A 25,897-nucleotide genomic window follows, 5' to 3' on the forward strand; every position below is an offset into this window, starting at 1 on the left:
GACTGCCGTGCTGTGCCAGATCACCTGATTGTCAGCACAGTACGGCAGCCATTTTTATTTTAATGAAGCGGGGATTATTTAAATCCCCGCTTCATTGACTACGTTGGGTAGCCTAATCTACATGCCTCTGCCGACAGAGGCATGTAGTCTAGACATACCCTAGCTGAAAAGAGGTGCTCACAGAGAGAAGCTCTCTGAAGGGAGAGAAGCTGCAAGAGACAATAGGCCCTATGGAGCAAGGCTGTGCATCCTATGAGCACAAAAGGAGACTATTAAATCCACAAATAAACTAGAAATAAAGTAGAACCCCCAGGGAATTTGCTCTCTGTGGATTTCTTAAGGTGCCCGAATAGAAAAGAAATTGAGGTAGGGAAATGCCTGCAGCACCACGCTAGATCAGCAATGGGCACACTGCAGGACAACAAGAAAGAGACCAATGGGGAGAAGTCAGTTTTACAAACAAGGGTCATGTGACACTAATTCATTTTAACAATGTGTGGTAATACACCCAAAGGCAAGTTCATACATCTAAATACAAAGTAAACAGGCTGCACTTACAATATGAGAGACTATCTTGGTACGCAGTAGTATTGATAAGAACTTACAGTAGACAAACAACTGAATATGAGCTTCTAGTGCAGGGGTCAGCAACCTTGCAGAAGTGGGGTCCCGAGATTTAACTTATTCACTTATCTGTGTGCCATTTATACTTTTTAAAGTCAATAATAGTCCTACTTATAGCAGCTTCATTTATAATGACGCAGAGCATACCATTTTAGTAACACAGGATTTAAAAAAAAAAAATCAATAAGATCAAAATTTCAGATATCCGTGTGGAAGTGGGCTAGATCGTGACCGACAAAGCCCGGCTCCCCTCTGGATCAATCTAGTGGCCAGCCAAATTGATCTCAGACTCTGGACTCATAACTATAACATCAACGGATGGGCAGGCAGGCGACTGAAAAACACATGCTAACTGTTGTATTCTCAATAAATGCAGCATACTGCCTTTTCCCCTATAAAAGATCTCATGTGCTTTGTATAAGCATAACATCTGTAACTTTCCAAAATATTCTGTTAAAAGAATCTTTTCTCTCTCTTGCCTTAAGTGATTAACACTTATGTAAACTTAGCTTGACATGTAATCAAATGTCCTCCTAGCACGCATGCACCCACCCCAACCTGCTTTCCACCTCTGCTCCAGCCCAGCCAGAGAGGACTGCAATCTAGATTGCAACAAATGAGGCACACCCCCCAAATAAACTGTCCCCTGCTTCCACATCACTGCACAGATACCAGCAGCCACCCACCCCTTCTTTCCCCCACCTACGCCTGTGCAATCTGCTCCCCTCATCCCAGATGGGGGCTGGGATGAAATCTTGCTTGTCAACTAGCAGGCACAAGCAGTCTCTCCGGTCTTAACTCCCAGCTAAAGCACAAATTAACCCCACCTCACAGTACAAGCTACCTCCCTGCCTCCACCTCACCACTTCCCTGCCGTCCCAGCCCTTTTCCCCAGGGCTCACACCTCACCTGCAGTCCCGGGGCTGGGGTGGGCAGGCTCCGGGGCTGGGTGCAGTGGGGTACTGGGGAAGAGATTCCCGCCCCTGCACACACCTCAAGGGGAACAGCGCGGTGCAGCCCAGGCCTCAGCACCCAAGGTGTGACCAGCCTCCCAGCCCCAGCCCCTCCTGGAGGAGGGGAGGGGTGTGTATATGTGTGTTAACCCCTTAGCTCCCAAGAGCTGCATGCCTAGGCTGGGCAAGGACAGCTCCAGGGATGTGGAGCTCAGTGCAGAGTCCTGCTGGGCTGCCCAGGCCCCTATGCTATGCTGCACATGCACCTCTCCCACTCCCACCCCCACCAAGCAGGAAACCAGAGCTGGTGTCCAGCCTGCAGCTGTACAGTAATCCTGAGGCTCAAGCTGCAGCAAAGGCTTCCTGCTGAGTGTGGGGGAAGGGTGGATCTGAGCTCTCACCCCATGAACCACTGAAATCAGCTCACAGGTTGCCAACCCCTGTTCTAGAGTGATGCTGTAGCTACGAGGTCAAACAATACTTTGTTGCATGAGTAAGGAAACAGCGGTATATCACATTAGTGAGACCATTATTGTGCTACTGTGTCCATCTCTGGCGTCTGCACTTCAAAAAAGGATGTTGAAAAGTTGAAAGTTAAATAGGAAGAGCTAAAATTTGATTAAAGGTCTGAAAATCATGCCTTCTCATGAGAAACTAAAGCATTTCAATCTATTTTATCTAAGAGAAGGTTAATGGATGACCTGTTCAATCTACAAGTACCTACGTGGGGAAAAGTTTCCAATAGCAGAAAGTTTGCTAATCTAGCAGAAAAGCACAAACAAAAATCTGAAACTAGACAGATTCAGAGAAACAAAAAAGGTGTAAAATATTTAATAATGTTGATAATTAGCATCTGGAACAATTTACTTAAGGATGTAGTAGGTTCTGTATCTCAAATAAAAATTGGATGTTCTTTCCAAGAGAGATGCTATAACTCAAACACAAGTAATGGGCTTGATACAAAAGTTAGTGGATGAGGTTCTTTGACCTATATTATTTAGGCCAGACAGATTATCAAAATACTCCTTAAAAAAAAAAAAAATCTATGAATCTGGCCAAAATTCCTCAACGTAAGCATGCAAAAGAGAACCCTTGAGCTTTTCCTTTTAGAGGGAGGATTGAATCAGAGGGTTGTGGGGATTTTTATGTTTCCTTCCATCCAAAAAGCTACCCACAACTCTGACTGGTTAAGACAGTTCAAGCTTATTGGGCCCCAGCTGCTCAAGAAGACTGGGTCACCTTACTGAGATGTCTGAAGACATTTGGCAAGAGGGTAGGGGAATGTAAAGGCTCCACTCTACTAGCTAGACTAAAACACTTTCTGACAACATAAAGGTCCTCAGAGGTGATAGTGCTCTATTCCTTCAGCTTCTGTGATGGTCTCCTCCCAGATAGATCATATCATGCCAAAACACAAAGAAGGGATCTATTTGACCAGGTCACTAATACAAGAAGGAGAAATGTTAAGATCCAGAAAAAATCTGCATTTTAGCAGGTTAATTATTTCATGCTACTATGCTGCATCAATAAGTGGTCATCGGGGCTACAATAAATTAAATCAAATTCTATAATATTTTAGTTAATATTTGAAAAGGTTAATAGAGAAGGAATTAAGTGCTAAGATGGGAGTTGCTGGGTTCAAGAGCAGAACCTAAGCCAACATATTAATATCCTTGGTCTCTTCCCCACCAGGCCTGGCCTTTGGGCCAAGCAAGCGAGATGGTCACCCGCATTCAGAGACCTGTGCTGCCCAGCTCCTGGCCCCGCTCACCTGGATGGGAGCCGTGCAGCTCAGCTCTGTACAGCTCTGTACACTCTTTGGCCAGGCCTGCTCCCGATCCCCTGGGTTTATGCATTCTTTTTCTCCATAAATGATGGCTTACCTTCTAGTCATTAACACCAATATCTGAGCTGTTTCCTGGGTTTTATATTTAAAACAAATTTAAAAAAAATAAGCCCACCTAACTCTTTGGGGGACATTCAATTCTAGTCTGAATGCAAAACACACCCTTTACAAAAGTTTTTAAAATAAAAAGCTTAAAGTACTCTATGGAAGATTGTAGTTCCACCACTGAGCACAGCTGTGCTGTGCTAAAACCAAGGGTTTCCAAAACCAAACCTGATCTAAAATAACTATAAATAATGTAGGACCAAACTATTTATCTATTTATTAAAACAGCTAGAAAGGTGCTCAAGTTTCTCTATTGTTTAGTATGAAAATGTTGTACCTTTAGTTTCTTATTCCTGGTAGTGAGAGGTGTCCTATTTTGAGGTGAGCTCTAAATTAATTTTCCTCATTAGTACCACTTTGTGATTACTCAATTTCTGTACCCCCATTCAAATCTTCAGATTGTTTAATCAAAATGTTTAATCAAAATGTACCTATCTTTATTTTATCAGCATGAAGATTAACAATAAACTTCTCTTAGAAATTCACTAACAAATGGTGTAGGGGAAGGGAAGGAGAGCACCAAACACAGAGCTCTGGGGAACATCAAAAGGTGGCTGAACCCTAAAGGAAATGCAACTGAAAGGCTAGGAATACAGAATGACCAAGAAAATACAGTACTCCACAAAACCAAAGAGGAGGAGATGTGGAGCAAAAAAGTAACCGACTGTGTAGTGTCAGAGAACAAATAGGAACAGTGAGGAAAGAAAACTTTGCCAAGAGAAAGTTACTACTAACTTTAGTGAAAAGCACCTTTGTGGAATAGAAACCCCGAAAGCAACATGGCAAAGGGTTAAAACATTTTAGAAGGGCAGAACCGGACTAGCTCTTGCTCAGGTTGGTTAGAGGTGAAGGAAGGAAGGAAGGAAGGAAGGAAGGAAGGAAGGAAGGAAAGGGCTGTATGAGGCTCTTAAATTAATCAAGAGCAGTCGGCTGTGCTCAATCAGCCAACATCCAAGCTAGAAGGTGCAACAATCATGGTTCTAGTAGAATACCGGACTAGTTTATGTCCAGGAAGATTAGGAGATGGACTAGTTCAACAGATATCTACAAAGGAAATCTTAGTCAAAATTACTGCAGAAAGTATAGGCTATTAGCATCAGCATAATGTTGTTCAATCTGAACTTGGATATCACCCCAAGGTTCCAGAGAAGAGGGTCGGGGGTTGAGGAGACGTAGGAAGACTGGAGACCAACATAGGGGAAGGACTCTGGTAACAAACTAGGCTCATAATTATGACTCCTCCAGAGTAGAAGTTCAGGCAGTTGGTGATGTCTTCCATGGCAGGAAACAGTTACTTAACATTTGTAATGGTTGCTCATTGAGATGTGTTTCTCACATTTCTTTCCGTTCTAAGTGTGTGCATGCCCACGTGCACAACTGCTAAAGATTTTCCCCTTGAGTAGTATCCATAAGGCTAGTCCTACAGCCCTTGGAACTCTGCACTCATGTGCCAATATAAAGGGCACAACTGGTCCCATGCTCCGAGTTCCTTCTTGGTGTTAACTCCAACAGTTGGGTAGGAGGGCACGTCATGGAACGCACATCAGCAACACATCTTGAAAAACACTTCAAAAATTTTTGAAGTGGCACTGGCTAAAAATTATTGCCCACCCTGGTCTAGTTGATTTTCTCCATGGTTCTGTCTGATCTAGGTAGAAAGCAAGTGCTCTTTGAATGTCCAAGGTATGTAATGCTGCTTAGGATGGATCAGTGTGCAGCTTGGGGAAACACACACAGGTATGTGTATCAGTTCATTAATATGAAAGGGAATTGGGATCTTTCGTAGGAATTTGGGGAGAGGTTGAAGGGTTACTCAGTCTTTGGCAAATACCTTGTACGGCAGGTGGGGAGGAGAGGGGTCTGCCATTAATACTGCCAGCTCCCTGGCTCTCCTGCTTGAAGTTATGGCTACCAAAAAGGCGGCTTTCATACAGAGATGTATCCAAGAGCAAGTTGCTAGAGGATCAAAGGGTGATTTAGATAAACTTTTAAGGAAGTGATTTAGGTCCCAGATGGGGACTGGAGGCCGCACCAAAGGAAAGGTGTTCAGCAGGCCTGCAAAAGCATTTAGCGAGTGAGTCTGAAAAGAATGAAATGCCACAGCTGTTTCTATGGATTGATTCTACTGATGTTGCATGAAACTTAACAGTATTGAAAGAGAGGTCCGATTCTTAGTTGTAGTAGGTAGTCCAATATGGTGGGGATGGGCATGGTGTCCGGAGGTATGGGATGGCTCTGCTTGAGCCATTCAGAGAATCTCATCCACTTGTACAAGTAAATTTTCCTTGTGAAGTCTCTTCTACTGTTAATCAGAATCTACTTTACTCTGAAAAGGTATTTTTGGCATTCTGGAGCCGTGAAAGAACTACGCTTGGATGTGGAGTTTTTCTGGCTCAGGATGGAGAATCCTGCTGTGGCGCTGAGTGACAAGATTGCGCGGTGGGAGAAAGATGTAAGAATTCACGATCACTAACCTGTGCAGGTAAGGGAACCATGTTTGCCTCAACCATGCTAGTGCCATGAGGCCCTGAGCATGATGGTAGCAGATGCTGGAACCTTGGCTGCAGTATCAGCCATATTCATGGCAGATTGTAATGCACTGTGAGAGTCGGTATGCCCCTCCTGCATGATGCTGAGGAGTATTAACCTCTTATGCTCCAGAAGAAATTGGAGAAGTTCTTGGAGTTGGGAATAGTTTGAGTAGAAGTAATCGGCTAGCATGCTGGTATAAATTTGCTGCCCTTAGAATTAAAGTCACAGGGGACTAGACTTCCCTCCCCATAATGTCTAATCATTTATGATCCTTGTCTTGGGGAGTGGACCTAATATTCGGCTGCTGTGTCTTATGTCTGAGTCTACCAAAGAGTTAGGCAGAGGGTGTGTAAAAAGAAAGTTCATACCCTTTGGGGTGATGAAATATTTGCAGTCAGTCCTCTTGGTGGGAGTAATGGAAGCTGGGGTTTGCCAGATATTATTGGCAGGGTCATGATGGCCTCATCCATAGGGAGGGCGAATCTAGAGGATGTGGAAGGTTGCAATGTGTGCAAGAGTCTGTATTGATTTTCCTGTACCTCTTGCAGATCCCATTCTTGTGCCAGGGCAACCCTCTTCAAGAGTGCCTTTTAGGAGAAAAAGGGTGACTTCACAGAGCTCTGTTGGCTGTCAAGGGCAGTAGAGAAAGAACTGAGGGGGCTGCACCGTGTGCATGCCCAACAGACACCAACGGCATGAGGAGGTGTTATGATGCACGTGTGGTGCAGCAGGGCACTACTAGAAAAATCTCCAGTCACCAGCAGGAGGACGCACTAGCGCCTAGAGTGGAGCACCCATGGGGACATCACTCCAAGATGATTTAGTTCCTTGGAGGCAGAAGGCCAGCCCTCCCACACATCTAAGATATGCAGCCGAAATCACTGTTGGTGTAATGGTGCTTTGGAAAGAAGACTAATTGAAAGCTGTCCCAATTATTGAGGAACTGTGACACCACCCTTTTTAAAAAACAAACAAACAAACAAAAACACAGGTGTGTGGTGGGGGGGGGGGGGCGCACCTGCACCTTGTCCTGATAAAACACCATATAAGGGGGTTTGGATGTCAATGTTCTGATCTTGGAGAGCTTCTGAGTGAAGGGATCACCATCAGAAAGGAAACCTCTAACAACAACAAGAGCCACAAGAATCAGGAAGCCAGCACTTTTAAGGGCAGAGATGTGAGTCTCATCAGCAACATGGTCAAATCCCAATAAGGGATCAGATTGTGAACTTGCAAGTAGAGTCTCTCCAGGCCTCTCAGAAACCCAACTGTCATTTCATGGGAGAAGACTGACTTACATGGATTGAAGGATGGAAGGCAGAGATGACTACCAAGTGGACAGTAATTGATGAAAGAGCCATGCCTTGTTGCCTTAGGTGGAGCAGACAGTCCAAAATAGATAGCAACAATGACCAAGAGGGAGAGAGACCCTCTTCTGAGGCCCAACAAGAAAAGCACTTCCATCTGATCAAGTAATTTGCCACACCGGAAGGTCTCCTTTTACAAAGCAGGACTTGCATTTGTCAGTATTCAGTGTGCAGCAGCCACATGGTCAAGCTGAGGGACACTAGGTTCAGATGAAGCAACTGGCCCTGGTTCTGTAAAAGTCAGCCCAGTAGTGGAAGGAACTCTAAAGGAGCTGCTATTGAGAAATCCAAAGGCATGCCAAATCATCCTGGGACTACCAGGATGACCTTTGTCTTGTCCTTCTTAATCTTTTCAATAACTTTGTGAACCAGGGGTATTAGCAGAAAAGCATACAAGAACTTCCCTAACAATGGGAGCAGGAAGGCATTGCACAGAGAACCATTGTCAAGCCTGCACATCAAGCAAGACTGCTGACATTTTCTGTTCTACCTGGACATAAACAGGTTCAGTTTGGAGGTCTCCCATCTCTGGGCAATAGTGCTGATAAACTGACTGGAGTCAAGAAAACGACCTGCTGAGGAGATTCATCAGAGCATTCTGGAGCCCAGAGAGAGGTCATGCCTTCAGGTGGCTGGTATGCTGCACACTGAAGTCCCACAATCAGAGAGCCTCAAGTCAAAACTGACAAGTGGATCCCACTTTGCTTGTTGATGAAGAACGATGCAGCTACATTGTCCATCAGAATTTGCACTGCTCTACCCAACAGGTAGGAAAGGAATGCCTGACACGTGAAGTGCATCATCCTGAGCTCCCTGACACTTGTATGAAGGGGAATGTCTTCTTGAGCACTGAACCCAGAGGTGGGCTCTCCATCCCAAGTCAGAAGCATCTGATGTTCGGGATGTAAAGTGATTAACCAGCCTGGCCGGAGCAGTGTCCCTCCTATGTTATGGTGAGGTGCTCCAGCCCTGAAAGGCCCACTGCACCATGCCACTTTAACTGTGGGATATCTGTTAAATATTAAGTTTAACTGATTAACTTTTTAAAATGGATTTTACATCCCTATCTGATACAGACATCATTGAAAGGCCAGGGCTATGAAGGGAACCGGATTCATCACAGATTGCACATCTGCTCACCAGATCAGGTGCTAGGACAGTTGCCGGGAATTGTGATGACCAGGTGCAAGTGATGCCTGCTGGAGAAGCAGACTGATGCTAGCCATATCTGCATTGGTTGAGACCAAATCAGATACCATACCACGTAAGTACAAGCAGTCATGTGATCTAGCAGCCTACTGCTAGATTTCTAGTAGAGGAGTCATGAGCAGGTGGCACTTCGAACGTGCAATGAGTTCCAACATTGCTCAGCCAGCACATAGACTTGGCCAAGTGGAATCAATCACTGCTCTTATAAACTTTATTCTCTGTACTGGAGTCAGAGTTGATTCGGTTTGTTCACAAGGAGGCCTAGTTCTTGGCAGGTGGCTCATACTATGGAGACATTGATTCCATCTTAGGTCCCTTTTCAATGGCACAAGGGACTGGAAGAGGTAGATAAGCTTTCACTGAGAGTCCTACGAATTTTAAATTTGACATGGCACTGAAGACAATTTATTGTAATTCAACAAGAAGTCATAGCTGGCATCACCATTTTTCTTGTAAATCATCCATAACAATGCAGTATCCCATTCTGTTCAAAATATAGGAGCAAACCTTTACAGTATTTAATAGAACCAGGAATTATCTTTTCAAAATGCAATCAAAAATGGGAAAAGCATTAGTAAATTTGATCATTTGCAAACTCATTTGGTTTTGCCATTTATAAAAATAATTTGAATGTTGCTGGCTTCTATGTCCTGAATTTCAGCATAAGCATAGTCACAGAAAAGAGAGCCTAGTTTAGAGAAAAAGCTGGTTACTAGATTCAGTTCTGACTAGCACTGTCAGTTAATTGCAGTAAACACATGCAATTAAGGCAAAACAAATAAATTACAGCAATTTATTTCTAGTTAATCACAGTTTTAAATCACACTGTTAAATAATAGAATACCAATATAAATTATAAAATGTTTTAAATGCTTTTCTACAATTTCAAATATATTAATTTCAGTTAGCACTGAATACAAAGTGAACAGTGCTCACTTTACATTTATATTACAAAATATTTTAATTCACCTCCAAATACTGTAGTCCTCTCTCTTCATCCTGAAAAGGGAACTCACAAATGTAGATTTTTTTGGAATATAAACAAACAAAAAAACACCACAATGTAAAACTTTAGAGCCTGCAAGTCAAACCATGAAGGTGTATATGAAGGATTATGTTATGTGGCGCATAAATACCTTGCAACACTAGCTACAATGGTGCCATCTGCATGCCTGTTCTCACTTTTAGGTGATTATAAATAAAAAGCAGGAAGGATCATTTCCCATAAATGTAAACAAACTGTTTGTCTTAGTGATTAATGGAACCAGAAGTAGGACTGAGTGGACTTATAGGAGGTAAATTGAAAATACACTTTATAGTGCAAATATTTGTAATAAAAATATAACTTACATTATACAAAATGTATGGTGCTAACTAAAATGAACATATCTGAAAATGTAGAAAAACATCCAAAATATTTTATGATTTAAATTATTCTATTAACAGTGCAATTAATCACAAATATTTTAAATATTGTGATTAATTGAATATTTTTAAAAATTGTTTGACATGCATAGTACTGACTAAAGAAAAAGCTAAGGTATTAAGTTATATAAAAAGCTTGTGGACAATTCACTGAGTCATACATCACTGGTGAAAATCCAGTTTTAGTGAATTTTGAAAACTGTGTTCTATTACCATCTACTGGTGAAAACATAAGTTACTCATAAACATAGTACTTTCTAGACAGCAACACTGGGGAAACTATACAGAAATGAGAGGTTTTTAATTGTGTTAAATTAAAATCAAGATTAGAACTGGTTCTGACCAGGGTTGGTTACTTAAGGTGTCATAAGGTTACATTTAATATTTTACTTGAACTTCATTTAGATTTTTCAGAAAGGTCAGCCAGGGATAAAGCAGAATGTTTAACATTCACCAGAACCTTGTTTATTTTCATGACTAGTATTTCATTTTTTTCTCTTTCACTCAACTGAATAGTTTGCTATGTATTTCTCATGACCACTTGTACAGCAACAAGAAATATGCATCAGAAATCAGGGCAAAACACTCTTGAAAGAAACTAAAAACCACTTTGTTAAAATAATTTTGAGAAAAAAATTAGGAAGAGTAGCAAGATATACAAAAATAGTGAATCTTCCTTAATGAGGCATTATTACACACATTAATACAGCTCTTAAAAACAAAAAAACCCAAAATGCTGGGGTGCGGTGGAGGGAAGAAGCCCTAATTTTGCCTTTATACACACATAGATGTCCCTTCTAAGTGCCTTCCATATAAATGGAACCCGTGTGAGGGCTGAATTCGTTCCTTCTGGCTAACAAACAATAAGAGGACAAAAGAGCACAAGTATTCAAACAACTCCAACTTACCTCAAGGGGCATTAGTCTAATTAGTGTTGCAAAGCACTGAGTAGCCATGAAACGTACACTGTCTGTCTGATCGCTCATTCGACCCAAAACTGGGACAACTAGAAGGACAATATATGGAACAATGCCAACATCTAGTTGTTCCATTACAGCTGTATTTGTTATTAAGGAAATATATTAACCAATTAAATATCTATTTTACATTACACTACCACATTACAACGGTATATTTTGTACTTGTGATTAGTAGTCAAGACTTCAGCAATCCTATCCTGTACATGAGCAAAGAATTTGCATTACCATCAAGTTAACAAGAGTAGAATTTAACACAGTGGGAGACAATTGGTCAGACAATATTAAAAATGCTTATATCAACTAGTCCAGGGGTAGGGAAACCTTTTTTGGGTTGGGGGCCGCTGATGCACAGAAAAATCAGTTGGGAGCTGGGGGCTGCAGGGAGGCACCAGGGGGGCTGGAATGGCGGGGAGGTCCTAACCCTTGGGGGCCAGACACATGCAACCCATGGACTGCATCAAGTCCTCAGGCCTTAGGTTCCCCACCCTTGAACTAGTAATTTAAGGATGACCCTCCTAGAAACTCTGCAATTCTTTAAAAGGGATACTGAAAACAAAATAGAGGCTCATCTCCCCAAACAAGTTTGAAAATTCTGTTAAACCTAAACATAAATGATGTTGACATTAAGAAATTTAATGTAGAATTACATAGATTACATATCTCCTAGAAGAGATGCTTTTTAAAAAGTGCTCATACTGCCAGCATAATCATAAAAAGCAGGAAATCATTTAAATCCTTGGTCAATCTTTATAACCCACAACCACAGTTGTGCCTTCCCCACTTCAACATTCCTGCATTCACAATCCACAAAATACATCATCACTTCCAAACAAAATGTGCAACTTTAGACCTTATGGAGAGCTAGAAATTAGATCTTTACTAATTATCTGAAATGTCTGAAGTAGAGTCTTAATGTGTATGGTGTAGATTTTAAGCGGATAATTTTCCTTGATTTTTAATGGATTGAATGTTTTGCTTTTGAAAGTAGAATGAGTTCTCACCTTGGGAAATAATTGTTGGAAGCATTAATAGTGTTATTTTTAGGTGCTGAGTTGTGGAAATAAGTGTTACACTTAGTCTTTCCAAAGGCTGGAATTAAGATTGCAGTGTATTGAGGTAGTGGATGTGAGAGAAGTAAGGTAGAGAAAGCTATATGGTAATTGTGAATTGCAAGGTTTAGATGAGGTATAACCCATAAAAGGGGGCAGAACGTTGTTAGTTGTGTCCATCTATATATCCCCAGTCATTACCATGAGTCTGCTCTCCCTCCCATCACTGTGCTTCCCTATTCTTATGTAAAACATTTATTTTTTTTTAAAAGGTTGATTTAGAGGGAGGCACGGCAGGGAAGGTAGATGATAGAGTGGAGCTAATGATGTAGGGGAAGCAAAGTGGTGAGGGGGCATGGATGCAATTCAAGAGAAGAGTACAGGGTGCACAGAACTGTAGAGGGTTATGCAATGTGTGGGGCTATATGTGAGAGAGAAGTGGGGTGACTAGGAGAGTTCCAAACAAACTAGTTATATACTATATTTTGATTAACCCTATCGGCTCCTCTTATATTAGTTTAATTCTCACATACTTGCTCAACCCCCTCAATCCTCCATGGTATTGCTACATGTTGGAGTACAAGAGTTGAGGAGGAGGGATAGTAACATATGATAATTTAAGTTGAGGTAAGGAACTGAATGGGTGACCTGCAGCTGTACAGGTACAGCCCGGATACATTATATCAAGCCATCAACCCTTAAAGCATTCTACCATTCAGTCTAAATCACCAGCATATCAGGCAACAGAATTCAGAAATCAGATGCTACACAGAGGCATGGATAGGTGAAATAGCTGTTTAGGTAGAATAATGTTAAAAAAAAAAAATCGGATGACTAACTTCCAAAAGTTAGAGAATATTTTCCTAAAAAAATTAAATGGAACATTTAATTATTTTAGAGTTATTGTTGCAAAATTGGAGACCGAACAAAAATAAGGGATTTATAGTCCTTTGAAGATGCAAACTTTAACATATCCTATGCTACAGAGTTGCTTTTAACATCCTCAAAATAATCTAACATGTTTAACTGAAGTGGTACCAAAAAATAAATAAAATTATATATATTATATATATAAATAAAAAATTCTAGGCTTAACACACATTAGGAGTAAATAGGTTTCACCTATCACCAAGAACTGCGCAATCCAAAAATTTCATGTACTATTGCAGTGATAAGCACACAGATGGCTATTGCAAAAACGTTGATGTCTTGTACACAGATGCCTCAGACTGCGTGACAGTACATATCATTACTACGACTAAGTGCTGAGTAATTCATATATGGAAATTACCGCAACCATAAAAGGAAAAAAATGTCAAGTAAAAAAATAAGGCAGGTGGGCAAGATCACATAACCAATTTTGTAAGCTTTTGCATTCCAACTAAAACTAGTAAAGTTACAGGTCACCTGCTGGCTATAGGCTTTAAAAAAAATTCTCTTCAGATTGAGAAATCACTACTGGCTTATTTGTTCTGCTACCTCACTTGTACATAAAAATCAAGATAATCTGCTTATTTTCAGATGTTTGAAAGCAAAGTTTTCTTTGGTTATGAGCAGTTTCTTTAAGTCTTTAAGATGAGTTTTCAGACATTGTGTCCCTGTGGATGCTCTAAATCTGACACGCATGCAAGCCAATGTGCCTTTGATCCATGGATTTGGATGCTGAAAATCTCTTGTTGCACCTGCACTCTACCTCTTTTGCTCCAGTCTCAGGATATGCAGGGAAGGGCAGACCCACTGCTGTTGCAGTTCATTCTCTACAATGAAACTTGCCAAGAGACCAGGACTCAGAAGCAGAGTGGTTAGGAGACCAGCTAGTGGAGCACATACAAGGACAAAGAACCTCAAAGAAGAAAGGGTTACCCACCCTCTGTAGTAACTGAAGTTCTTCAAGATGGGTGTCCCTGTGGGTGCTTCACCTTAGGTGTTTGGGTGCCCCAGGCCGGAAGATTTGTATAGCAGTGTTTTAGATAGGTTGTTGGCACATGGCATCAATCCTGACACACCGGCAGCTAATGCACACGCGCAAACCCTGATCACTTCAGTTCCTTCTCTGACCTGGTAGGCACTTGAGAGGATGCCCAGAAGCAGAGGGGAGGAAGGGCGGGGGGTGGAGCACCCACAAGGACACCCATCTTGAAGAATTTCAGTTAGAAGAGAGGGTTACTCACCCTCTGCAGTTCGAGGCTGTCCCTGTGCATGGCTCCACCTTAGGTGACTATGAAGCAGTGCGTCCACTGGAAGCAGGTGCTTCAGTTGGCATAGCATCTCCATGGACAGCCCATCAGAATGGAGTAGCTGAAAAGAGTTCCATTAGAAGGATGTGTGTTGAGCACACAGTGGGTCACAAAAGTATGGGTGGATGACCAGGTAGCTGATTTGCAAACAACTAAGAAGGGGATGCCCTGGATATATGTGGTTGATGCAGCCGTGGCTCTGGTGGAGTGCGCACAGAGTTGTGCGGGCGGATCTTTGCCAAAGGCTCAATAAGCCAGTCTTATACGTTCCACTATCCATTTGGAGAATCTCTGGGAGGAGATAGAAGTCCCAAAGATGGTTCTGTTGTTGAAATGAACAATCTGTTGGTTTTGCGGATTCATGTGGGTCAATATAGAACGTGATGGCCCTGTGGAACTTGAGGGTATGAAGCACTGCCTGCATCTCATTGTTGTGAGGTTTGGGAAAGACATTAGGTAAGTTAATAGGCTCATTGCAGTGGAACGCGGAGACCACCTTTGGCAAGAATTTTGGATGAGGCCTAAATATCACCTTGTCTTTATGGAAGACTATAAAAGGTGGGTCTGTCATGAGGGCTACAATTTCTCCCACCTGTCTGGCAGATGTTATGGTCACCAGAAAGGCCACCTTCATGGAGAGGCGGAGTAGCAAGCATGTTGCCATTGGTCCAAAGGTCTCTCTTGTTGGGACCTCAATTTCATTCTTGGGGCCCTAAGTGGGGACCAGTGGTTTGATGGGAAGGTAGGTGTTTCACAGGCTTTGAGAAACCTTTTAGTTACAGGGTGTGTGTGAACACAGATATATTGTCTATTGATTGGTGTAGAGCTGTGATTTCAGCAAAACAGACTTTAAGGGAGTGCAGGGAGATGCCCAAGTACTTAAATTCCCTGATATATTGCAGGATCACAGATACTGGAGCTGAGGCTGCATCAAGGTTGTTTCTTTGGGAGCAAGTGGAGAAGTGTCGCCATTTGTAAAGGTAAGATTTGAGTAGATGTTCTGCAACTATTGAGAAGAATCTCTTGGACTTGGTGTGTGCATTGTAATTCTAGTAGAGTGAGCCACTGAGGAACCACACTTGGAGCTGGAGAGTGTGGAGGCGTGGGCCATGGAGGCAACCGCAGTGCTGGGTGAGGAGATGTGGGAGCAGACGGAGACACCATGGCTGCCTGATGCCATTTGGACCAGGCAAATGTACTAGGTTTGTCTGGGCCATTCCAAGGCTATGAGGATAACCCTGGCCTTGTCTGATAAGATCTTGCTGACCATTCGATGGAGAAGAGGTATCGGTAGAAAAGCATAAAGGAGTGCTATGCCCCAGTGGATTGTGAATCGTCTCCTAGGGAGTGAGCGCCGATGTCGGCTCGTGAGCAGTACTGTGGACATTTCTTGTTAGTCTGGGTAGCAAATAGGTCTGAGGAAAACCCCAGCATTGGAAGATTTGGTGCAAAACGGTGGGATTTATTTCCCACTCGTGGTTGGAGAAGAAGTTTCTGCTAAGAGAGAGTCTGATGTTCTGTTGTTTTTGCCTGCAAGGTATGAGGCAATCAAGGTTATATTGTGTGATATGCACCAAATCCAGAGACAGATTGCTTCATTGCAGAGGAGGTAAGATCTGAGGTCCCCTCCCTGCCATTTGATGTAAAACACTGCAGCTTGGTTGTCTATGTCTGTTGATGTAAAACATCTGCACCGTGGAACTGGAAATGTGGTCTTGGAAATGCCAGCAGAAGTAGAACACCGCATGGAGCTTGAGGATATTGATGAGCAAAGTGGTCTCTGCGGGTGACCATCAGGCTTGTGTAGTGCGGGTGCCAAGGTGAGTGCCTCAGTCTATTTGGGATGTATCCATCGTGAAGGAAAGGACTGGTTTGTGGAAGGGGACCCCAGCGCACATGTTCTGCAGATCCGATCACCATTGGTGTTTCTTTGGTCTGGATACTGTGCTGAGATAATGTTGTAGTGGCCTCATATGCAATCTAGCATGAGGCACCACCATGGTGGCTGCTGCCACGTGGCCTAGGAGCTGGAGACATGCTCTGGCAGGTTGTAGAGGAGCTGTGCGGTGCAGCTGGATAAGTTCCTATATAACTAGGGATCGGTGATGGGGCAGAGATGCAGTGGCGCAATCTAATCAAGCCCCCTATTAACTCCAGTACCTGGACTGGTTGGAGTTGGCATTTTAAGAGGTTTATTTGGAAACCTAGGAACTGAAAAAGATCCATAGCGGCATGGACAGCTTCTTGTGTTTCCTGAAAGGAATCGGCTCTTACCAGGCAGTCATCCAAATATGGGAAGATGGACATACCCTGCCTGTGCAGATGAGCTGCAACTACTGCCAGTACTTTGGAGAATACCCTTGGTGCGGTGGAGAGATTGAAGGGGAGTACCATGTACTGGAAGTGTTGACCACCCACAGTAAATCTGAGGTATTTCCTGTGTCCAGGGTGGATAGACACATGGAAATATGCGTTTTGGAGGTCGAGTCGCCAACCAGTCATCTCTGTTGAGGGAGGGAATTATGGTAGAGGGTAATCATGTGGAAGCATTGGGAAAGGCCTGTTGAGCCCTCAAGTCTAAGGTTGGCCTCTGTCCCCGACTTCTTTTCTGTGAGGAAACAGTGGAAATAAAAGCCAGTATTGTGGTACTGGTGGGGAACATGTTCTACTGCTTTGATGGAGAGCAGTTGTTTGATCTCTTGGCATAAGATGGTCTTGTGACATGGGCCCCTGAAGAGGTGGGTGGTTGTGGTTTTGGAAAGGACAGAAGTGATATGCTGTACCCATTATTTCTGATGTCCAACATCCACTTGTTGGATGTTATGAGGTACCAGTGGTGATAAAAAGGTGCTAGGCGTTGTATAGATATCGGAGTGCCAGGAACGACAGGAGGGAAGGGATAAGTTTGATGACTCATGACCTAAACTTCAAAGCATTTGTCTAGCATTAGAAGGCTGGGACGTGGTGGGCTGTTCAGCAGACTCTTGCCTCCTGTACTGGCATTGTCACTTTTTGTGGTCATACTGCCTTTGTGGTTGAGTAAAGAAGGCACGTCTGTACCTCTGAATAAAGCCTTTATCTTGTTTACATTTCTGCATAGGAACCTGGATGCCCAGCGTATGAAGGGTGGCTCTTGAATCTTTCAGGGAGTGCAACGAAGTGTCAGTGGACTCCGTGAAAAGCTTTGGGCTCTCAAATGGGAGGTCCTCACCCCTCATCTAAGACTCTTTCGGAAAACCAGATATATGTAGCCAGGATGCTCAACACTACCGTGGCTGCAAAGGAATGAGCGGCGGTGTCAGCAGAATCAAGGGAGGCCTGTAAGGCTGGCCTGGCTATTAGGGAGCCCTCATTTGTGTTGGCTTTAAAACTGCTCCCTTTTGTATTCTGGCATGTACTTAAAAAAAAAAGATGGATATCAGTTCAAAAATGTGATGTGTATTTTGCCCGCATAGCTGTATAATTGGACATGCATAGCTGGAGAAGGGCAGACCAGTAGCCTCTCCTACCCATGAGATCAAGCAGTTTCCACTCTACCTGAGGGAGTGGATTTAGGTAAAGTATGTTTGGCCCTCTGGTTGGCAGCATCAACTACGAGGGAGTTGGCAGGAGGGTGTGTAAAATGAAACTTCACACTCTGAGAGGAGACATAATATTTTCTGTCCACCCTTTTGCCCACTGGTGATATGGTGGCTGCTGTTTGCCACAGGTATTTAGGGGGATCCACGAGGGCGGGGTCTATGGGTAGCGCTAATTTCACTGATGGTGTAGCGTGCAGAATGCTGGTAAGCTTACGTTGGGTGTCAGACTGTGTCATTAATGAAATTTCTAATGCATCAGCCACCCTTCTAAAAACATCCTGAAAAGCCCATGAATCAGCATCTCCTGATGGAGGCAGTGGCATGAGGGCATCCACTGGAGGAGAGCTGAGTTGGCAGGTGTGACGAGTCTTTGGAATCATCATCACTAAAGGGATGATCACGTCAATTTGGTCCCCATCCACATCTAGAGAGGTCACTAAAGTTTGTCTTGAGTGAGTCTGACCAGTGTTGCTGGTGTGTTCTGAGAGATGCCCAAGGGTCCCAGTATGACTAAGCGGGAGGCATGGTCACAAAAGATGGTAGCAACTGGCCGGGGTGCCATTGAGGCATCACTGGTTGAGGCAGAGGTGTCCCCCTTCTAGGGGAGGAATGCATGGGTGCGAGAATTTGAAAGATACAGTTTCCTCCTCACTATACAAAGGAGGTGCAGGAGATGTTATATTTTCTGGAGAGAACCTGGCAAGCATCGGAGAGGCGTCAGTACCCACTACTCCGCTTTTCGGTACTGAAGTAGCCTTTAGCCTGTCCATAGATGTAAAATAATACATTTGAGGAATACGCAGCAGGGGCTACTTTGGCTGTGAGCTTTTTGCCTTGCCAGGCCACAGGATGGGCACGCACACTGGCAGAGTCGCGCATGGGGCTTTAGTCAACTCACTATTTTTATCAGAAGCAGAGCATGGAGTCTGCACAGGCGGTGCAGTAGCTGCCTTGAGCTTTTGTGCCACAAGGGGCTTAGGCTTGCTAGCTTGTTTTGGCCTTGAAGTCACATCTTGGGACCCTCAGGGCACAGTGAGTGATTGCAGCCCTAGCAAGCTACTGTCCAGAGCTCCCACAGGGGACGGAACTGGCTTGGAATTGCAGGATTGCCCTGTCTTGGGTGAAGGGGATTCTCTGTTAGCATCTGCATTTGTCCTCTTAAATTGTTTAGAGGTTGCAGAACTTGCAGCTGAGGCAGCTTCTGCTGCCTTATCTGGCATTGCCACTGTAAGAGTGTAAGCGGGGATGCAGAAAACCCAAAGGTTAAGTGTGGTCAGATTGCTGTTCAAGCAAAAATGTTGTCTCACTGTTCTGGTTCCGGCAATCAGGGCTCTGTGAAGAATGCTCTGAGGTACTCCATATTCCTTTCCCCTCCCAGGCAGCAGAAATAAGCAAACACCTGTCTGGGTGGGAAAAATATAAGTGGCAGATAAGTGGCATCTGCGCACTGGCCACTATTGTGTATGTGTGAGGTGGGATGGGAAGAGGTCTGAGGAGGACTTGCAGATCTCCTCAGGTGGAGGAATAAAAGAACAAAATAGTAAAAACATTAAAAGATTAAAAACATGGATGAGCAAGCCCGTGTGGGTGATCCCTGCAATGGGAGAAAGTGGTAGGCAAGAAGCCCTCTGCTTATTTGTGGTTCGACATGAAGAGAAGGAAAAAAAAACCCCCCACACCTTCTCTTTTGCTAGGTAAAAGATAAAGGTTTTAAATGCTAAATCAGACTAAAATGCAAGAATCAAAGGATATCTTACTAATTGAGGAGCTCAATGCAGAGCGTACTGTGGGTTCCAACCGGCGATGGCACAGAAGGAACTGAGAGGATCAGGGTTTGCACATGCGCATTAGCTGCTGGCGAGTCAGAATTGCTGCGCGTCCATGAACAGCCTAGCTAAAGTACTGCTATACAAATCTTCCTGACAGGCGTGCTAGGGCAGCCAAACACCTAAGGTAAAGCACCCAAAGGGATAGCCTCAAAGAAGAATTCCAGTTTTTGTAGGCAAGTCACTTCAGGTGACTCCCAAGCAGTGCCCAGACTACTGAAAGAGGAGCTGAAGGACAGGATCTGATTCCAATTGGAAGACAACCATTCCAAAAGCTATATGCTTAGTGCTCAGAAAAAAAAAAAAAAAAATCAGAGGGCAACTAACAGATGTCCAAAACAGGAGACATTTCTAAGAGCAGCCATAGACAGGGACCATTCCCTAGTACTGTGGAATGTACCCTAGAAGAAGGGTGTCATCCAGAAGCGTCAGAGCATGACAGATGCTAATACAGCCCAAATCCCATTTAGATTGTCTGAGTGGATATAGGAGCTCTTTTCATTCTGTTTACATGAGAAACAAAGACCCTAGGAGAGGCTTTGGTTCTATGGAGGTCAAAGGCTACAGCTCTTCTAGTATCCAGGATGTGAAGATTGGTTTCCTTCCTAGAACTGTGAAGTTTAGAGTAGAAGACTAGCAACTGATCATTCTGATTAGCACAGTCATATGAAGAGAGGATCACTTGGGTAGGAAATGAAGGTGTTGACAAAGGGTCAACTTTGTCCCAGCAGAAAACTGTATAAAGATGGATCAGCCAGAAGGGCACCCAATCCTAAACTTTCCTAGTCAAAGTGATTGCTACCAAGTAGGTATTGAAAGAAATGAATGAGAAAGCAGCTCACCATGAGCTCAAATGGTTTCAGAGCATTTAGGGCAAGGTTGAATCCCAAGATAGTGCAGGCTTTCTAATAAAAAGAGAAAAAGGCGCCTAAATGGGGTCTCAGAAAGACTTTGCAGGGGTCCTTCCACTAACTGCAGGAGTTGAGAATCTTCTGCAGAATACATATCCTCTTGGACAAGCTGTATTTGTCAGGTTCATAGATTGTCCCAACCAGGCTGGTAGACATCTCAAAATTCAACCCCAACATTTGTAGGACATAAATGTAACCTAACAGCTGCAGGCAGGTCCAATCTCTAGTTTGAGGACCTCTTTGAATGTCCAAGATCAGACTCCTGAATCTGATGGCAAGAAAAGGCTGGTGGTTGTGGAATCCAGAGTAACCCCTATAAATCTGATGCATTGGACTAACATCAAGAGACACTTCTGACTTCAGACTAAGTCCCAGACAATAGAAGAGAACCAGAACCTTGCTGCCTGCAGACTGACACTCTACAAGGAATCAGTTCCTGAAAAGCCAGTTGAAGTAGAGTTGCTGACAAAATGAAGACCTAAATCATGCAAATGTAGGGCTAAAAGGAACCTTGGGAGATCATCTTCAAATTCTAGACTATTCCTGACAGGTGTTTGTCCAGTATGTTCTTAGACATCTCCAATGATAGAGATCCCATAACCTCCTTTGGAAGCCTATTCCAGTGCTATCATCCTTAAAGTTTTTCCTAATATACAACCAAAGTTCTCATGTGGCAATTTCAATTGATTTATTGTCCTATCTTCAGTGAAGGCATGGAGAACAATAGATCACTGTTCCACTTTAAAGCTGCCTTTAACATATTTGAAATCCCCTCCCAAACTCAGTCTACCTCTCTCAAGACTACACATGCCCAGTTTCTTAGCCTTTCCTTGTAAAGGTCAGATTCTCTAAACCAAATATTGTTCCTCTCCCCTGGATTCTCACCACTTTATCCTCAATCTTTCCTAAAAATAGCTGAAGTGCTGTGTCTGAGGACTCTAGCACCAAGTAGAGCAGACGATTGCTTCCTGTATCTTATGCATGACACTAATGTTAATATACTTTAGAATGGTATTAGCCTTTTTCATAACCGCATCACATTGCTGGCCCATATTTAATTTGTGCTATAACCATCATTCTTTTCTGCAGTGATACCTCAAAAGCAGATACTCCCCAGCTTGCAGTTGTGCATTTGACTTTTTCTTCTTCAGTGTAGTACATTACACTTGTCTTTATTGAATTTCTTCATGATTATGTCAGATCAATTCTCTTATTTACCAGCATCATTTTCAATTCTAATCCTGTCCTCCCAAGTGTTAAGAACTCTGCCTCAGCTGGGGGGTCACCCACAATTTTTTATAAACATGTGCTCCATTCCCTTATTCAACTCAAATAATGAAAACATTGACTAGTACAACACCCATGTCAGATGCCTGCAGGGCCCCACTAGATATGGCCTCTCAGTTGAACAAAAAACCACTGATAACTATGCTTTGAGTCTGATCATTCTCCTAGTTATGGATCTACCGTACAGTAATTTCATCTGAGGCACTATACTAGGCTCTGTCTCAGGCTACAGAAAGTTGAAAAGAAACTGAAGCAATAGAGGATCAGCCTTTCCCTACAGAAACTCTCAGATTGGGACATGAGGAGGTGTACAGTGCAGGCTTGGACGCATAGAAAAAATTTCCGAATGGGGCAAGGCCATGCATACACCTGAAGTGAAGCACAAGTAGTTGAAGAATGCTGCATGGTTGTTCCAACTTCTGTAATCATTACAAGTCCTGTATTTTGGAACAAATACATTTAAACACATATTTACTAGATTTCAAAAAGGTCAAAAAAACCCACTGAAAGTTATCAAAACTGTTCACATGTAAGACAACTCTATCCCAAATACCTCAAGACAGACATGCAATTAAAAGGCATATGAACAATCCTTTGTACATATTCTTTGCAACATGGGAGTTGCCACACTGTATCATATGAATAAGTCAGAGTCTGGTATCCTGTCTTTAATAGGGACAGATGCTTCAAAATAAGGTGAAAGAACCATAACCAGTTTGTGGTTGGCTTATGTTCTAAGCAGAAGGGTTTACATCCCTTATAGAATGTTAAACTTACTTGAGTAACTCTACACGGTCTTAATTATCCACTTAACGTGTTTAATTCTTTTGACAGTCCTATTTAGCTATGGGCCTTGATGGCATTTTGTGGTAGTGTGCCATAAATTCATTACCTTATATGCATTATAATTTTAATTTTATTTCACTTTTCTTGGCTCTCCTCTTGTTCCTGAAATATAAAGAATGATAATCCTGCAATTTTCTCTTTTACTAAAACTTCATCAAGAGCAAAAATGTTCATCTGACAAACAATGGAAATAACCTATCTGGAATTCCAGCACCCTACAGTAGGATAACTCCACAAAAATTTTACTTTCAATTTCTAAGTTTCACACTACAAAAAATAAACATTTTTTGCTAATTAACACAATTTTAGATCATACAAGAAAGGATACAAGCAAGCGCTTCAATTGCACCCTCTTGTTTGGTATTGTCATCTATTGCTCCAAGCCATGGAATAACCTTCTCTAGCAAAATATTCATAGTTTCCATAGTAGCTATTTTGCTCATGACACCTACACAACGAGCAACCATGTGTCTCACTGCAGTGCTTGGATGTTGAAGGCACATATAAAGATGAGGCAAATGCTGTATCAACTGAAAAACAGGAAAAAAAATATCAGATCTTAATATGGACTATATTTTCTATTTTATCTATTATTGTATTCCAGTCAATGTCATAAAGATACCTAGATCTCCAGTCTGAATACAGAGATGTCGGAGGAGAAGACACATACAAACATAACGTAGTACTGCATTTGCTTGCACCCTGAACAAGGGATATTCTCTAGCAAGCAAGAAGTCAATTAGCAAGACAGATGTATTAAGTTTTCATACTAGAATTTAAAATACAAGAAATGCTCTTCAGATAGAAGTTTTAAAAGACTTTAAACAGTATATCAATGGCAATAAAAATAAATTGTTTTGCCACAAAATTGCTTTGGTGTATGTATGCTAATTACCAGCGGGTGAAGCTGAACATCCATTGAAGCTGCTGTTGTTTCAAACACCTGTAGAGAATTGACTAACTCCTGAGCAGGAATATCTCCCTTTTCCAATAAGGACTTCCGATCTGTTTAAAACAGACACCCAGTTTCAGATTCTATAACACACTCTACAACAAAACAAGAACGTAATAAGAAGTGTACATACCATAACTGTTCAGGTTAATATTATTTCTTAGTGGACCAACCATAGCATCCCAGAGATGTGGCAATCCTATTACCATTTCAGCACCAAAATGTTTAGCTATAGTAGATAAGGCAAATTCAGCTCCTCTCCTCTGTACAATAAATGGCTTCTGAGCCTAGAATTAAAATATGGTTCAAGGAATAAGTACATTAGAGTAATCTGAAAATGAAGCAAAGCTTGTTATAGTCAAGAAAGTTTTATTTTTGTTCAGTTTGCAGATTTTAACACACAAACCTAAGAATTTCCTCCCCGCCATTCAAGCTTAAACAAATTAATTGTATACACAATATTATGCCCTACTGTTCATCAATGAGAAGACTCAGGGCTTGTCTACATGGGAGAAAGCCTGGAATAGCAGGTGCATACTAGCTACTCTGCATGAACTCCTCATGAACTCCTCATGTGGAAACTCTTACTGTGCTCTATAAGTGCCATATCCAGTTACAAGCTTAATATTTTTTAGAAACATATGGAGCTAAAGCCACATAAAACCACTGTTAATACATGAAAAGTGAGTCCAACAAAGAGTTCATGAAGAATAACTACTAACTTTAAATTCACAGTGACTTGCTGCTCATTAACTTCCCCATGTGAACAAGTCCCCAGAGCACAATCTGAGCTTGCTGAACCTTTGGTGGCAATAGATGCTTAAGGACAGTTGGGCAATATCTACATTGCAAAACTACAGGCAGTCCCCGGGTTACATACAAGATAAGAACAAACCTACAGTCCCTAAGTTGAATCCGTATGTAAGTCGGGACTGGTGTCCAGATTCAGCCGCTGCTGAAACTGATCAGTTTCAACAGCGGCTGAATCTGGACACCAGTTCTGACTTACATACAGATTCAACTTAAGAACCCCAGGCATCCCCAAGTCAGCTGCTGCTGAAACTGATCAGCAGCTGATTCCAGGAAGCCCGGGGCAGGGGCTTCCTGTAGTCAGCCACTGGTCAGTTTCAGCAGCAGCTGACTTGGGGATGCCTGGGGCAGAGCAGCTGGGGTGCTGCCAGCTTGGTCCCGTAGCACCCAGAGCAAGTCTTATTCAACCAATTATTAATGATCTGGAGAAATGGATAAACAGTGAAGTGGCAAAAGTTGCAGATACTAAACTGCTCAATATAGTCTGCTTGGGTTTTAACTGTGAAGAGCTTCCAAATGACCTCACAAAATTAAGTGACTGGGTAACAAAATGGCAAAGGAATTTAATCTTGATAAATGTAAAGTAATGCACACTGGAAAAAATAATCCCAACGAGACATACAAAATGATGGTCACTAATTTAGCTACAACTACTTGAGAGATCATGGAGTGACTGAATGGATGTTTTTAGAGAACTATCCATGTGCAGCAGCAGTCAAAAAAGCAAATAGAATGTTAGGAATCATTAAAAGAGGGATAGAGAAGACGACAGAATATCTTATTGACACTATATAAATCCATGGTACGCCCACATCTTGAATACGGAGTACAGATGTGGTTGCCTCATCTTAAAACAAAAAAAATCCACCACACACACACACCCCCCACACCAATAACTGGCACTGGAAAAGATTCAGAAAAAGGGCAATAAAAATGATTAGGGGTTTGGAATGGGTCCTGTATGAAGAGAGATTAAAAAGACTGAGGTCACAGAGAGGGTACACTTTTCTCATATAGTACCTAAGAATTTAACTCTGCACGTACCATTTATACAAATAGCTGTTTTACTCAGGACTAATTATTTTCCTTTAGAATGAGTTTAAGTTTAGTAACTTCAGAGAAGTAGCCAAGTTAGTCTGTAACTGAAAAAAAAAAAACTTTAAAAAACAACAAATAGTCTAGCAGCACCTTAATGACTAACAAAACATGTAGATAGTATCATGAGCTTTCATGGGTACATCCCAATTCTTCAGATGACTGAAATATTAAAAGTCCAGATCCAACAACAAATAAAGGAAGGCGGGAGGGAGAGGGAAGACAAAAAAAAAGTTAATTGGATTGTTCAAGTTACAAGAGG

General features: G+C 42.4%; 1 protein-coding gene across 1 annotated transcript in view; it reads right to left on the reverse strand.

The window, feature by feature from the left end:
- Positions 1–25,897, reverse strand: part of BTAF1 (B-TFIID TATA-box binding protein associated factor 1) — a 117,882-nt gene that overhangs the window by 39,299 nt on the left and 52,686 nt on the right. Inside the window, exons 22-25 of the mRNA XM_014581830.3 lie at positions 23,864–24,017; positions 23,674–23,783; positions 23,107–23,308; positions 10,970–11,118 (exon numbers count right to left, since the gene is read on the reverse strand). Coding sequence (XP_014437316.1) covers positions 10,970–11,118; positions 23,107–23,308; positions 23,674–23,783; positions 23,864–24,017 — 615 coding nt within the window. The remainder of the gene's footprint in view (positions 1–10,969; positions 11,119–23,106; positions 23,309–23,673; positions 23,784–23,863; positions 24,018–25,897) is intronic.

The sequence above is a fragment of the Pelodiscus sinensis genome, chromosome 8, assembly GCF_049634645.1.
Source record: "Pelodiscus sinensis isolate JC-2024 chromosome 8, ASM4963464v1, whole genome shotgun sequence".
NCBI lineage: Eukaryota > Metazoa > Chordata > Testudines > Trionychidae > Pelodiscus > Pelodiscus sinensis.